At 36.8% G+C, this 17070-nt stretch overlaps 1 protein-coding gene across 1 annotated transcript in view; it reads left to right on the plus strand.

Moving 5' to 3' along the window:
* LOC103740558 (probable C-mannosyltransferase DPY19L2) overlaps positions 1–17070 on the plus strand; it is a 114243-nt gene that overhangs the window by 5730 nt on the left and 91443 nt on the right. The window contains exons 3-5 of the mRNA XM_008841214.2: positions 4403–4460; positions 7138–7229; positions 9611–9710. Coding sequence (XP_008839436.1) covers positions 4403–4460; positions 7138–7229; positions 9611–9710 — 250 coding nt within the window. The remainder of the gene's footprint in view (positions 1–4402; positions 4461–7137; positions 7230–9610; positions 9711–17070) is intronic.

Here is a 17070-nt window from a genome sequence, read left to right on the forward strand (position 1 = left end):
TTTGGCATCATTTGTTTTCTTGATCTTAGCCAGTCTGACTGGGGTAAGGTGAAATCTTAAAGTGGTTTTAATTTGCATTTCCCTGATTATTAGTGATGTTGAACATCTTTTCCTTTTGGAAATTTTAAAAAAACAGATTCATCAACTAAAGTTTTAATGAAATTAACATGTAAATTGTGTTCATTTGTAAATTGTGATGTTATTTGGTGGGACATTCTTTCTAATTTTATTCTTTTTGACATGAGATTAAGAAAGCTATCAAAAAAACCCTATTTTGGAAATTTTAAAAAAACAGATTCATCAACTAAAGTTTTAATGAAATTAACATGTAAATTGTGTTCATTTGTAAATTGTGATGTTATTTGGTGGGACATTCTTTCTAATTTTATTCTTTTTGACATGAGATTAAGAAAGCTATCAAAAAAACCCTATATGACATGGGGAAGTGGGTAAGAAACTCCAACCTCACCAAAGGAACTGTTGGCAACAGATGGCCGTTGGGAGGGGCAGAGACAGTCTCTTTCAAGGATGTGATTCTTTGTAGGTTAACCAGGTTTCTGTGGATGGGCCCAGATTGAAGAACATTAGGGCACACAAATAGTATCTGTATGTCCAGTGTCAAATGATGAAGTTAATTATGACAGTCACATGTTATGCCTGCACTGGTCACTGCTCCTTGGGAGAGCCAAATGAGCTAGGATTTGTCATGGACAATTAAGGCAAAGCTGGCTTTCGCTCTAGTTAGGAACCTTTTTTCATAAAAAGACAGATTTCAGCTGCCCCTTCTCTGTTTCCCCTTGCTTTTTTTTTTGGATGTGCTGCTTGGAGCCACATCAGTCATCTTGTGACTAAGGGGGAATCCATAAGGATAGCAGATATAGCTGGCTCCACCTGGCCTTGATCCCAGTACTGCTGAAACAGTTCCAACAGACAAATTTTTATTTTGTTGAGTGATATAATAAATCAACATATTGTTTAACAACTTTGTCAATTTTTTTGTGTGTTTCTTTCAGTGGAAGGGATTTTTAACTAAAACATTAGTTTTCTTTATAATAAATTTGAATGGCTTAACATTTGAAGTTAAAAATCCTAGTTTAGGGTAACTTTTTAAAGTCTTTATACACATATATGTATATAATTTACGATGCTTCTACAGTAGTGGGCTTCCATATGACTGTTCCAAAAAGCCTTTAGTTTGTTAGCTCTCTCTCCTGTACTCTCTCCTCTACTTTGCCCTCCCTTTCCCTGTCCCATTTTTCCCTTCCTGTTCTGTTATTTCTCCCCCATTTATATCACTGCGTTACATCTTCCCTCCCTTAAAGTCCACATCCTTATGACCCTAGTAGTTTCCTGATCTCTATGGGTTTTCCAAATGCAACACACATATTTGAAGAATTGAAGCTAACATGAAATCCTACACCTAGCTGAGGAGCTATTGGTGATTGATAGTTGCTGGGGGAGGGAGAGTCAGTTTTCTTTGCAGCTATGACCGCTGGTAGGTTGACTGTGATGCAGGGAATGGACCAAACAAAAGTATTTTGGCAATGCAAGTTGAACTAAATGTTTTTTTTTTTTAAATGGACACCAAGTTGTGTGGGTAGGGAGGTAGGGATGGATCTGGGAGGATAGGGCAAGAGTCCGAACATGATCAAAATACCTTGTAGCAAATTCTCAGAGAATTAATGATATTATTTTAAAGTATTGACTTAGGACATGGCTCAGCAGTGCCTTCCTCTAATTCTCTCCACCTTATTTTTGAGGCAAGATCTCTCTCTAAACCTGAAGCTCATTAATTGGCTAGACTAGCTGGCCAGTGGCCACACTTATTACTCCTGTCTCTACCCTCCAGTGCTGAGATTACAAGCTTTATATGTAGTTCCTGGGAATCCACACTCAGGGCCTCAAATGGTGCTGCTGGGAAAACTGCATGTAGAACTAGATCCCTAGCTCTCAGTCTTAACAAAAATCGATTGTAAATGGATCAAATACTTTAATATAAAACCTGAAACTTTGAAACTGATACAGGAAAACATACGACAGCAAGGACAGTCTGGAAAGGATTCCAATAGCTCAGAAAATAACTGTACAAATCTAAGGATGGGCCTGGAGAGATGGCTCAGCAGTTAAGAGTGCAGTGTGTTCTGCTCATGCAGAGGACTCAAGTTCAGTTCCCAGCACCCATGTCAGGCAGCTCACAACCTCTATACCTCCAGCTCCAGGGGCAGCAACACCCTCTTCTGGCCTCTGCAGGCACCTGTACTCGCATGCACATACCCCCATACACATAATTAAAAATGATAAAAACAAAGAGTCTGTGGCCATACCACTGTGGCCATACCGCCCTGAATATATCTGATATTTTCTAATCTTTTATGGTAGTCAGGGTTGGGCTTGGTTAGCATTTGGATAGGAGAAAAATAATTGCAAGAATTGACAAATTTGACCACATGAAATTAAAAAGTTTCTATATAGCAAAGGAAATAATTTAGAGTGAAGAGACAGCTTATATAATGAGATAAATATTTTGCCTATTACATATGTCTGATAAAAGATTAATATCTGGACTATATAAAACCTATTCAAACCCCCAAATCATCCAGTCAGTAAATGGTTACATGATTTGAACACACAGTTATAGAGAAGAAATATAAATAGTCAATAAATATCTGAACAAATATTCAATATCTTTAGCCATCAGATAAATGCAAATTAAAAACTACTTTGAGATTCCCTCTCATGCTCTTCAGAATGAAACAACAACAAATGCTGGTGAGGACATGGGGTGAAAAAGAACTCTTACAGTATTGTTGGAGAGTAAACTGGTACAGTCACTATGGAAATCAGTATAGTGGTTCCTCGAAACTAAAAATAGAACTACTAATCCAGGTATACCACTCCTTAGACTCAACCTGTAATGGTTAGTGATCAGCTTGACAGAATTTTTAATCACCTAGGACATGGGCCTCTGGGAATGCATGTAGTGGATTATGTAGACTGTTGAGGTAGAAAAGAACTGACCATTGTGATTGGTGCCATTTCCTGGTTGGGATCCAGGACAATATAAATGGAGAGAGCTAAGGAGCAGCAAGTATTCATCACTCTATTCCTCATTGTGGATGCTATGTATCCAGCTGCTGTAAGCACTTGCTGCCTTTACTTCTCTGCCATGATGGACTGTACCCTTGAACCATAAGCCAAAATAAACCATTTATCCCTTAAGTTGCTTTTGTCAGATATCCTGATGTCAACATCAGGAAAGGAAACTAAGACAATGCCCAAAGAACTCCAAGTCAAGTCAACATACCATAGAGATAGGAACACATCCGTGGTGTGTGTGTGTGTGTGTGTGTGTGTGTGTGCACGTGCACGTGTGTGCACATGCACAGGTCATGGAATTAGAAAAGGAATCTTACAGATAGAGGAAATCTTTTAAAAATGTTATTTTTATTTTTATATGTATGAATGTATTGCCTGTATATATGTAAATGCACCTGTGTCATGCAGTGCCTGAGATCAGAAGAGACCATCAGATTCCCTTGGAACTGGAGTTATGGATGGTTGTCAGCTGCCATGTGAGTGCTGGGAATTGAACCCAGGTCATTTGCAAGAGCAGTCAGTGCAGTCAGATGGCTGAGCCATCTCTCCAGCCAGAAAGAAGAAATCTTAAATTTAATGTCGATTGGAAATCAAGGGTGTAATGTGATAAGGAAGAAGTGGAGGAGGGGGCTGGAGAGATTACTTAGCAGCTAAGAGCACTTGCTGCTTTTGCAAAGGATCTATGTTCAATTCCCAGCACCATCAGATGACTCAGAACCACCTTTTAACCACAGTTCCAGGGGTTCTTATGCCCCCATCTGGCCTCTACAGGAACCTTCAGTCATGTGATGCACATAGACAAGTAGGCACACACAGCATGGGTCTCAGCATCTCTGATGATTATTAGTTATCCTAGTTCTCAGTTATATATGCTACAATATTGCTTCCTTCAGTTTAAAACAATACTTGCAGTCAGAGTGTTAAAACATCACTACATGAAACTCTAAGACACTTGCTTTATCTCTTCATCACTTAAACATAATTTCAAAAGACAAACCTTAGCTCTCTTTAGACAATTGAAAGAATATGGTACAGACCAAATGTATCCCCTTGTGCTTAAAATTATTTTATGCTCAAATTTATAAAGTACTTAATGTAATTACAAAATTGAGATTATATGTACACTTTGTGTACATGTACAGTGAAGATTAAAACACCAACTACATGGATATTTGGGGAATATTTGCTGTTATATAGCATAGTTAACTCATGTTTTAAGTACAGAAAACTATGATTTTAATTCTGAGATGCGTTATGAAGTTCTGTATGTTGCATGAATTATGACTGTGCACTTTATTTTTTGCAGTGGGAGTCAATTAGGAGGTCTGATTACAGTAGTGTGCTACTTTTTCAATCATGGAGAGGTTTGTTTTCTAGACAATAGATTTCTTTAGGAAATAGATTGGCTACATATGAACAAGGGAAATACAGTCATCAAACTAGTATGATTATATATTATTTGTGACTACAGTACTTTATATTTCACATTGATGTTAATTATATTGATATAAAATCTTAAGTCACTAACATCTAAGATATGTAAAATATATTTTAGTAAACATTTACATACAAAAATTCTGTATAAACATGGCACAATGTACTCACTGAGCAGGTGATTTATATACAACATTTCATTTACTATTAATCCTTTTGATGTGGTTATTACATTCATTATACAAATTATGAGATTGAAATTTAGAAAATTAGGTTACTTAACCAAGAGTCTCTGGTCCTCTGTAAGAGCAGCAAGTGTTCTTAACCATTCAGACACAATGCAGTATTTTTAATAAATCTTATAGACCAGATCTTGCACAATGGGAACTTTATGCCATTGCGTTTCCCCAAGGACTGAAATGGCCCTGTCCTGACACTTGATTTTCTTTTCTATGTCTGCCTCCAAAACGTCTGTCTCTTTAAAATATATAGGATATATATGCATATGTATATATACATATATATATGCATACACATACATATGCATATATCTTTTCTTAATTTTTTTTGTGATGGTGTCTTAGTGTGTGTAGCCTAGGCTGGCTTCAACTGCTGGCCCTTCTGCCTTAGCCTCCCAACTGCTGGGAGCAGAGGTGTGTACCAGCATGCCTGGTTCTGGACTTTTTTATATTAAGAACACTTAGAATGAGGTCTTCCCTCCTAATAGATTTTAAATATTATAATATAGTATTTTTTAAAGATTAATTTATGTATGTGTATGTGTACGTATATGTGCACATGTGTGTACAGATGACCATGAAGTCCAGAAGAGGGCATTGAATCCCCTGGAGTTAGACTTGTAAGCAGTCGTGAGCTGCCTGATGTGGTTGCTGGGAATTAAACTCTGGTCCTCTGTAAGAGCAGCAAGTGCACTTAACCATTGAGATACAATGCAGTATTTTTTAAGGGGCAAAACACTGTGTTATTTGTTGTCATCACCACAAGCAAATTACCCTAGACAATGATGTGGGCCAATTTATCACAAAGGGTACCATAATTTTCCCTGCCACTTTTTTGGTGTAACTTTCTTTCAAAGCAAGCTTCAAAGCACATGAAGAGGGAGGCACTTCTAATTTAAAGAGAAAACTAAAGCCACAGTCAAATGTACACGGAAGTTCTTACTTTCTCCTCTCAGAGCCTAATATCCTAAACAAATCTTTAAAGTACTGCGGAACACAGACCACCACATTCTTGGAGGGGTGGATGTCTTTCATATGGGGGTAGAGTCTGGCATCGATGACCTTGATACAGCCTACACAGTTAAATTGGTGAATCATAGCAATGCAGTATTTTTAATAAATCTTGTAGATCAGATCTTGCACAATGGAAACTTTATTCCATTGCCTTTCCCCAAGGACTGAAATGGCCCTGGCCTGACAACATGCACATAGTTGAGGCCCCCCTCCCACTCCTTTCCTTCTTCATTACTGTTGTGCTTCCTTTTCGGTCATACACATGGTGAATTCAAAACAGAATTAAGTTAGCAGTTTATCCCAAATGGATGGACTTTGCCTAAAGAGTTCATAGAAATTCGTTTAGGATGTGATGGAGTCATGTAAAATGCTTTAAATTTATGCCTTGTCATTTATGTTTGACTTAAAATGAATGCCTTGTCATTCAACAATCTGTTTGCACAAAAAAATCTTTTATTTGAATAATGGACATTAGTGGACTGCATGCATACATATATTCATATCATAATTCTTTATGAAGGTTTACAAGTCTTAGAATAACAATAACTTTTTAAGGCTCTTAACAAAGTATTAAGAATCATAGAAAGTAAAAAGAATTCTATCAGTTTGGAATTTTCAATGTAAAATTTTATAATATGCTGGTCCACACATCTCAGAATTAGTCTGAAAGGTATATATGAAAGTTTAATAGCTGATTTTATTATGGGCATCACAATGATTCTCAGGACTTTGGGTTGTTTTGAAAACTCACATTTGCCTCATTTAAATGTGCATTTTATTAACTAAGAGCCTATTATTATTATTTGGTCTTTTTTGAGACTGTCTCCCTGACTTTGCTCTCACAGAGATCTCCTGAGTGCTGGTATTGAAGGCATGTGCCACCATGCACAGTCCTTAAGAGCCTATCTTTAATAGATTGCAATGTATATCTATAACAGTTTGAATTGTTATGTTTAAATTCTTGGTATTTGCAGACAACCTGCATGATACTGATCAAGATGTTTTCCTGGGCAGACCATGTATCTCAAAGCCCTTGATGCCAGGGTCATGCCTACAGGCTGAGATGTGGCTCTGGTCCTGGAGTCCTCACAGCCCCTATCCCACTTGGTGGTCTCTTGTTTTACTTCTGTGTCATCTGATACATTTTCTATTTGTTCCTGGGCTTGACTGTTAATAGTGCTCTCCTTAATGGCAATGTGTGAGGAATTTCACATATGCTAAGTTATGCCAGGCATTGAGAAACAGAATCTAATGAGCCTAGTATTAAAATCGTGAAAGCAAACTGACCCCTGATTTTTAAATGAATATTGTTTGATGTAATGGAACTTGATGCAAATTGTTTTATTGGATCCAGGCCACCCGTGTAATGTGGACACCACCTCTTCGTGAAAGTTTCTCATATCCATTCTTTGTACTTCAGATGTATATTTTAACTACAATTCTCAGGTAATTTTGGTCATAAGACAAAGTTAAATTATTCTGTTGTCTCTTTTAAAAATTTGCTTTAACCTACTGTTATAATTACCAAATTTTGGTTATGTGTCTAAGTTATTTTAAAAAATAAACTGAGTATACAGTTAAGAGAATCCAAACATAAGTTTAAAAAATTTATCTCTAAAAAGATTAGGTTATATGTTTTAGATAACAATACTATGTTCTAAGAAATCAAAATATATCCCATACACAGTTTTCAAAGACACAAAGATTTTCAAGAAACAACTACTTTCTGTTTTCAAGGCTTATGTATTCTGACTCATTGATTCCAAAACTGTGGTTTTGAAGGAACATTAACTATGTGCCATGAAACAGGGCTCTGTGTTCAAATGGATTTGGGAAATTGTGGGTTATACAGCTAAGAATTGTGTACACATATAAGAAGCACATGAATGACGTATATACACATAATAAATATAATTCATTTCCAAATGACGTTTCTAACAGTTCAACTGGTTTCATCTCACTTATTTTCCTGTACATGTTTTGTTTTGTTTTGTTTTTTGAGACAGGGTCTCGTCGTGTGGCCCTTGCTAGCCTAGAAACCCCCATGTAGACCAGGCTGACCTCGAATTCACGGAGATCTGCCTGCCTCTCCTTTCCGAATGCTGGGATTAATGGTATGTGCCTTCATGCCTGACTTTCCTTAGACACTTTTTGTGTGCATTAAGTTGATAAGCATTTCAGAAAGTTAAAAAGTCTGAGACTAAAAAGTAGTACAAAACTGTAACTTTATCATATAAATAAGTCTCATAGACTGTTAGTGAGATATGTCACTGAATGAACTAGCAATCAGTATTCTCCTCTGAACCTCTAGAGAACATACCATAGTTAATCTAATCTCTGGAAGATTCCATTTTATATGAAAATCATTCCCTCCTTCCCTCCCTCCTTTGTCTCCCTCCCATCTTTCCTTCTCACCCTTCTTCTTTCCCTTCCTCTCTCCATCCATCCTTCCCATCCTTCCTTCCTTTCCTCTGTCCCTTTATGGCACCTTCCTTTTTCTGCAAACTTGTGCATCATGCATACATACTTAGACATCTGTATCTCCATTACAAATATTTAAAGATACCAATGGAAGTAGATAGTATGTCACATTTATGTCTTTAGCCACAGACCTCTTAGCACACTCCCATGAAAATGTTTAAGACATTCATGTATTAGCTAATTGAATGAAAATAGATAGTACATCCTACAGTCCCTACAAATCTTGAGAACAGAGGCCTCCTGATATGTTACAAATTTGGTGGACATTTTGTAGTTGAATTTGAATTTGGGAGTCTGTTTCCTGTTCGTATTTCTATATTTATTCATTATGTTGTCTCCTCTGAAAAATTATGGCGAAGGAAGCTGCCCCCTCTCTTCTCAGTTAAATTCCTAGAAGACGTGTGTGTGTGTGTGTGTGTGTGTGTGTGTGTGTGTGTGTGTGTGTGTGTGTGTGTGTCCAGCTGGGGAGTTCATACAATGAAGTGTGCTACTTAGGGCATTTTGGATCAGACCCTTGAAGGCATTACTCCACCTTAATGAAAGCAATTTTGTTTGGTAAAATACAAGATTACCAAATGCTTAATGACTGTTTTGTGAAAATATTACTAAACAATATAAACACTAAAAATTTTACTCTTGAAAACTTACTCCTCTTGTAGAAGGATTTATCAAACCCAGTATAACTTCTTAAAAAGAACAGTATCTGTTTTTCTCTTTGTGAAAATGCTTACATTTATTTTTCATATTCTAAGAGATACTTAAGCATTTCTTTGGTAAAAGGTGTTGGTTACTAATGTTTTAGTATTACAGAATATACAATTTATGCTTCAGTAATTCAACTGTGCTCTAGAATTATTTTTTAATTTGTTGTTTTAAGAAGTTTCTCCTTATTTTCCTCCATAATTAAGACACACCACACTAGCACTTGCCCTTTCCCTCGCTCCTCTCTGCATCTTGTAAATGATGGATGTGAGATGTACTGTTCTACATGCAGGCTCACGGTCTGTCAGGCCGGGTACTGATCTTTGGCTGGACAGTTAAAGTTTGAATGGGAAACATACTTCATTAGAAAGAAATAAACCTGTATATTAAAATCTTTTATTTCATGAAAAATATACAATATTGTTTCTAATCTTGATTGTTTCTAATTTCGAGTATTTAAGCATTTCTATGGATTCAGTATTTTAAATTAGATTAGTAGACATTTTTAAGCTTATACTTTGTTTTATCATATAAAAGATAAGGAAATCTCTAGATTTTTACATTTTACAAGGACTCTTTTTCATTTTGAGTTACTGGGTATCTTTATGGCAAAACATATTGGTGTCATTTTTTTCTTCCCTAAGGACCTCGAACATTCATAAAAGACAATACATGGCTCTCTGTTTTTCCAATGTTGCTTTTATGCTTCCATGGCAATTTGCTCAGTCCATACTTTTTACACAGGTAAGATGGTTTTAAACTAATTTAAGCTTAATGCAGGGTATAACCTGTTGTTTCTACAGAAGGTTATAGAGTGTTTGTCTTATTTTGTTTTTTAAGGCTAGTCTCAAGTTCACTATGTAGCCTGAACTGAATTTGATGTTAAGATACTCCTGCCTTCACCCTCCAAATGCAGGGATTACTGAGGTGCACTACCCCCCCCCGCCTGTCTATAGACGTTTTAAAACATGATTATATTTATGCCCTAAAAGACTATCAAAATCAGGGGTAATATAAAGTCTATATACATAAATGTATTCTGGTTGCTTTGTATGAGGAGTAGAATTCTACCAAGAACCATTTCTCAGAGCTTTAACCATGATGTTGCTTATGTGGATTGAAGCCCTATTCTGTTTCCCAAAATATTTGTGTAACCGATAGCAAGAAATTAAGCTGGAGCCGGAAGTGATGGGGCACATGTTTATGGGGCTTTTAGATTTTCTTAACTAAAACATGCACTTAATGTTTGTGTTTGCTTTTACATACCAATGGGAAGATTCAAAGTTTTTTTTTTTTTTCTGTGAATATACTAAGATTTTTTTTGGTCTTTTTTTTGAGACAGAGTCTTCCTGTAGTCCCAGCTGGCCTGGATCTTGCTGTGTAGGCCAGGCCTCAATCTCACAGAGGTCAGCCTGCCTTTGCCTCCTGAGTGCTGGGATTAAAAGTGAGCACCATCACTCCCTGCTCAAGATTTCATTTTTGATGAAGGTGAAAATTAGTTCCTGATGCCTACAGAATTGGAGATAAGCACAAAATGGACTACATTAATAGGGTAACATTGTGAAAGACAGTCATAGGATCCTAGAATATTTGGCACGACATTGTGAAAGAGTCATAGGAACCTAGAATATTTGATAAGACAAGGTCTTGGATATTAAATTTCAAGATGCTAAGAACTTTGTCAGCTAGATTTTAATTTATAATTTCTATATTTATCCTGTTTAGTTATGGAATCTCTAGATGTGCTGGAGAGATCGTTTTGACAGGGAAAAGGGAAGAGATCAGAGCTAAAGGAGTTTGAAAGCAGGAAATTGTAGAAATGACTCGTTTTCAGACAAGATAGTGTTGGCATTTTATACAAAGTTGGTTATCCAGTTTTCTTTATAAGACTGAATCCTTGTTTGGAGTGTATAACTAGTTCACATCTTTTGTAATACTTCAGTCTGTGTGATTCCATGCCCTCATGCTATTGATAACAAGAGTGTCTCCACCCCCAACCACCCTTAGACTTTTTCTTCCTGTCTCCAGCAAATCTGTTTGGTCAATGATCAGTTCCATATGTTCCAGCCTTTTTGTTCCAGCCTAGGAACCCAAAAGTAGACTGCCTGGGTCTGCAGGGCTGTGTATCCATCATGGATTCTGGGTATGGAAGACAGCACCACATGGCCTCTAACAAATCGCTTTCCTCTTCTGCATGAGAATGTGTCCTTCCAGTAACTTCTCAGCTCTCTTCTCTTGGACACTTGTTAATGTGGTATGTCCATTATGTTGCTAGCACATTGATTGATGACTGTTTAATTGTTCCTGGTCTGGAAGGACTCAAAATAAATGAATCTACTGAGAGGATCGGCACACTTAGGGCTTTTTTGAGTAAAGAGACTCTTAACCTATAAATTAATTTTTAGCATCAGCTTACAAAGTAACCGGTTTCCTTATGGTGTTTTCATACATACTTGAGTTTGATTATTCCTAGCCCCTTTCCTATTCCTGCCTCATCTTCCTGACCTCCCTCCATCTTCACTCCTCCTCCATCTTCCTAACACCCTTTCTGCCCTTCCCTCCACTGCAGTACTCTTCCAGTCCTTCTATCTCTTATTTGCATTAATATCTCACATATGCTATTTTCATCCCCATGCCTCTCCCTTAAAGTCTCTTTTTAGTCTGCCTCCTGGGCCCCTTTTGGTTTCCTGGTCTCTGTACATACTTGCTCCCACATAAATTCAATTATATAAGAAATTAGAATCTACATGAGGGAGAATATATGGCATTTGTTTTGATTACCTCACTTAATATTATGTTTTCAAGTTCCATTCATATTCCCACAAATTTCATTTTTTTATGGATGAATAAAATTCCATGTGGTGACTGGAGAGATGGCTTAACTGTTAAGAGCACTGGCTGCTCTTGCAGAGGACCCAGGTTCGATTTTCAGCACCCACACAGCAGCTGGCAACCATCCATAACTTCAGTTCCAAGGGGAAATCTGATGCTCTTTTCTGATCTCCTTGGGCACTGCATGATGTGGGTGCATTTACATACATGTAGGCAATACACTCATGTAAAAATGAAAGTAATAAAATAATTAAATTCCATTGTGTCTGTGTACCACATTTCTACTACTCATTCATCTGCTGATGAACATCTATGTTGGTTCCCCTTCCTTGCTATTGTGACTGGAGCAGCAATAAACAGGGATGTACAAGTGTGTCTGTGACAGGATGTAGAATGCTCTGGGTGTATGCCAAGGAAGTGGTGTAGCTGGGTAATATTATAGCTACATTTTTAGTTTGTTGAGAAGCCTCCACATTGATTTCCATGGCTACGCTAGCTTACACTCCTAATAATAGAGAAGTGTCCCTCTTTCCCCACATCCTTGCCAGCAGTTTTCATGGTGGTAGTCATTCTGACTGGGGTGAAAAGGAATCTCAATGTGCTGTTGATTTGCATTTCTATGACATCTAGGGAAGAAGAACACTTAAAAATTATGTATTGGCCATTTGTATTCCTCTTATTGAGAAATGTCCAGCTCATTAGCACACTTACTGATTGATGATTTGGCTTTGGTGTTTAGTTTTTGCAGCTCTTTATATATTCTATCTATTAACCCCTTGCCTGCAGTATATCTGGCAAGTGTTTTCTCCCATTCTGTAGGCTGTCTGTTCGCTCTGTTGATAGTTTGGTTTGTTCATGCTGAAGATTTTTATTTTCATGTGATTCCATTTGTCAGTTCTAGAGACCATATTCTTTGTTATTGGAGTTTGATTTTGAAATTTCTTGCCTATTCCTACTTCCTGAAGTGTTTTTCCCCATGTTTTCCTTTAGCAACATTTCTGGTTTTAAATCAGTCTTTGATCCAGATCTCATTTCATTCTCCAGCATGTGACATCGAGTTTTCCCTGAACCATTTGTTGAACAGGCTGTCATTCCATATGTGCTTGACAAAATTAGGTTTCTGCAGGTGTATGACTTTACTTCTGGGTTATATAATATGTTTCATTGGTCTACATGTCTGTTTTTGTGACAGTACCATGCTGCCTTTGCCACTATGGCTCTGTAGTATAGTTTGAGGTCAGCTGGCATGATGCTTCTGGCTGTCTTGTTTCGCCTTAAAATTGCTGTGACGATATGTGGTGTTTTGTGCTTCCATTTCATTTTAGGATTTTTTTTCTAGTTCTTTGAAGAAATGTCACTAGAATTTTGATGAGGATTACAGTGAATCTGTAGATTGCTTTTGTAGACTAGTCATCTTCACGGTATTAATTCTACCAGCCCAGGACGATGGAGGATGTTTTCATTGTCTAATTTCTTTTTATCAGCGTCAAAGTTTTTCTTATAGAGGGGTTTTTGCCTTCCTATGATTGAGATATTTTCTTGATTTATTTGTCAGAAAATTAGTTATTGGTACACATAAAAGGTACTGATTCTCAAATGTTCATTTTTTTTATCTTGTAGGTTTACTTAAAGTGTTTCTGATTCCAACTGTACTTTTTGTTTTGTTTTTGGTGGATTCATAGGCCTTTACATATAGAATTAGATTGCTGCTAGCAAGAATAGTTTAACTTCTTTCTTTGCAGTTTTTATTCCTTTTATTCTTTGTCTTATTTTATTATTATAGCTGAGACCTCGGGTGTTCTATTAAATGAGAATGGAGAGAATGGGCACTCTTATCTTGTTCCAGAATTTAGAGGTAACGCTCAGTCTTTTCATCAGTTAGTATAATGTTGGTTATAGGTTTGCCTTAGATAGCCTTTATTATGTTGAGATATTTTTTGTTTGTTCCTAGATTTTTCAGGACTTTTATCATGAAGGCATATTGAACTTTGTCAAGTGAGTGCCTTTTCTGCATCTATCAAGATGATAATGTGATTTCTGTATTTAATTCTGTAATATGCCATGCTACATTTATTGATTTATGTATGTTGAACCAACCTTGCATCCCTGGGATGAAACCAACTTGGTAGTGATGTATGATCTAAACAATTCATTCTTGAATTTGGTTTGATGAGTATTTTTTTTTCAATCTCAGTTCGTCAGGAAGATTACTCTGTAGTTTTTAAATTTTGCTGTTGTCTTAAATTTTGTTTTTGTATTTCTATCCAGTTTGGGTATCAGAGTTTTACTGGCCTCAGGGAAATTTGGTAGTGTTCCTTCACTTTCTATTTTGTGGAACAGATTGAGGTGTGTGTGTGTGTGTGTGTGTGTGTGTGTGTGTGTGTGTGTGTGTGTGTGTGTGTGTGTGTATGTGTGTGTGTGTGTATGTGTGTGATTGCTTCAACCTCATGGCTTGTTATGAGTTTTTTTGGATTGTTTATATATTCTGGCTTTGATTTTGGTAGGTCATATACATTTAGAAATTTATTCCAAATCTTCCAACTTGTTATAAAATAAGTTTTCAAAATATTACATAAGGATCTTCTGGATTTTGTTTGAGCCTGTTGTAATAACTCTTTTTTGGTCTCTAATTTTATTGATTTGGGGGTTTCTCTTTCTTTTGGTTAGTTTGGCCAGAAATTGGTCAATATTGTTACTCTTCGTAAGGAACCAACATTCTTGTCTGATTAGTACTATGAATTGTTCTCTTAGTCTCAGTTTAATTAGCTTCTGCATTAATTGTGATTATGTTTTGCACTGCTTTGGGGCTTAAGAGATTCTTGCTTTTCTAAAGAGTTGAAGTACATTGTTAAGTTACATAGTTGAGGTTTCTCTGATCTGTGTGTGTATGGTGTATGTGTGTGAATGTGTTTATGTGTGCATCTGTGTGACAGTGCATGTTTTTTTGTGTACCCATGAATGTGGGGGTCAGAGGTCAACACTGAGTATCTTTTTCAGTTGCTCTCCACCATATATTTAAAAATATTTTATTATTTTTATTTTATGGGTATGAGTGTATTGCCTGCATGTATGTAGGTGCATTCATGTTGCACAATGCCTGTGGAGGTCAAATGAGGGCATCGGATCCCCTGGAACTGGAGTTATAAATGGTTGTTATCTTCCCTGTGGGTGCTGGGTATTGAAACCAGGTCCTTTACAAGAGCAGTCAGTGCTCTTAATTGAGCCATCTCTCCAGTCCCACACCAAATATTTTTGAGAAAGTGTTTTTCCCTTATTCTGGTACTTATTAGTTCTGCTAGACTGGATGGCCAGTGAGCTCGAGTGATCTGCCTGGCTCCATCCTATCCAGCACTAAAGTTTTAGATGTGTGCTGCTGTCCTGGCTTCTAGGCCAATGCTGGAGAGCTAAACTTAGCGTCTTATGTTCACACAGCAGACATTTTACTAGGTAAACCAATTTCCCAGATCCATTCTCTGTTTTTTTGAATTATGTGTATGTGTGTACCTGAGTGTGTGTACATGTACCATGCATGGGCAGGTTCCCTACAGAAGCCAGAAAAGGGCTTCACATTCCCTGGAAATGGAGTTACAGAAGTCTGTGTGTTGCCATATGGGTCCTGGGAAACAAACCTGGGTCTTCTGGAAGAGCAGCAAGTGCTCTTAACCACTGAGCCGTTTCTCCAGCCCCTGTCTCTGACTTCTACTGTGGATATTTATAGCTACACACTTTCTGCTTAAGATCGCCTTGGGAATATACCAGAGATTCTCGTAGGTTGTGTTCTCATTTTCATTTTATTCTAGGAATTTTACATTTTCCTCCCTTATTGCTTCTATTGAAATGTGTGTTGTTCAGTCTCCAAATATTTGTGTGTTTTTTGAAGTCACTCTTGCCACTGGTTTCTAGTGTTATTCCATTGGGGTCTGATAGGGTGCAGGAAATTATTCTTTTTCTATGTGTTAAGACTTGCTTCATAGTTTATAATGTGATTGATTTTTAGAGAAGTTTCCGTGGGCCATTGAGAATATGTATTCCTGTCTGTTGGGTAGAATGTTCTCTGAACTGTGTGATTTGGCATTGCATTGAATCTATAAATGGCTTCTTGGTCATTTTATTAATTCTTCCAATCCATGTGCATGGGAGATCCTTCCATCTTCTGATGTCTTCCTAAATCTCTTTCTTTAAAGATTTAAAATTTTCATTGTAAAGGTCTTTAATGTCTTTGGTCAGGTTTATTCTGAGATATTCCATTTTAATTTTTTTGCGACTATTGTGAAAGGGAGTGTTTCCATGTACTCGTTCTCTGATTGCTTTTTATTATTATATAGAAAGGCTACAGACTTTTGTAAATTGATTTTGTAACCTGCCACTTTACTGAATGTGTTAATCATTTCTAGGAGTTTTCTGGTGGAATTTTTGGCATCTCTTAGATATATTGTCATATTGTCTGCAAAAAGGGATAATTTGATCTCCCCTTTTCTAATCATTACACCTTTAATTTCCTTCTCTTGTCTTACTGCTCTTGCAAGAGTTTGAAGGACTATGTTAAAAAGGAGTGGAGATAGTAGACAGCTTTGTCTAGTCCCTGATTTTAATGGGAATGCTTCCAGTTTTTATGTTGGCTATGGGTTTGTTATATATGGCTTTAATTATGTTGAGGTAGGGTCCCTCCAGTCCAATTCCCTCTAGGACTTTGAACATAAATGCATGTTGAATTTTGTCAAAGGCCTTCTCTGCATCTATTGAGATGGCCACATGATTTTTGTCTTTGAGTCCATTTATATGATTTATGATGTTTACTGACTTATGTATATTGAAACATCCCTGCATCTCTGGAATAAAGCCAACTTGGTCTTGGTGGATGATCTTTTTGATGTGTGTCTGTATTTGGTTTGCAAGTATTTGGTTGAGAATTTTTACATCTATGTTCATTAAGTATAAGGGTCTATAGTTTTCTTTTTTGGTTGTATCTTTACCTGGTTTTGGTATTAGAGTGATGTTGGCTTCATAGAAGGAATTTGGAAGGTCTCCCTCCATTTTTATCTTTTTGAATAAATTAAGTAGTATTGGATATAGATCTTCTTTAAATGTCTGGTAGAACTCTACTGTAAATCTGCCTGGTCCTGAGCTTTTCTTAGTCAGGAGGTTTTCAATTGCTCTTTTAATTTCCTTATGTGGTATAGGTCTCTTTAAGCTGTTGATCTCTTCTTGGTTTAGTTTTGGTGATTCCCATGCTTTTAGATACACATCCATTTCTTTTATGTTTGTGAATTTA

Source organism: Nannospalax galili, unplaced genomic scaffold (genome assembly GCF_000622305.1).
Source record: "Nannospalax galili isolate Female #2095 unplaced genomic scaffold, S.galili_v1.0 scaffold3381, whole genome shotgun sequence".
NCBI classification, from domain to species: domain Eukaryota; kingdom Metazoa; phylum Chordata; class Mammalia; order Rodentia; family Spalacidae; genus Nannospalax; species Nannospalax galili.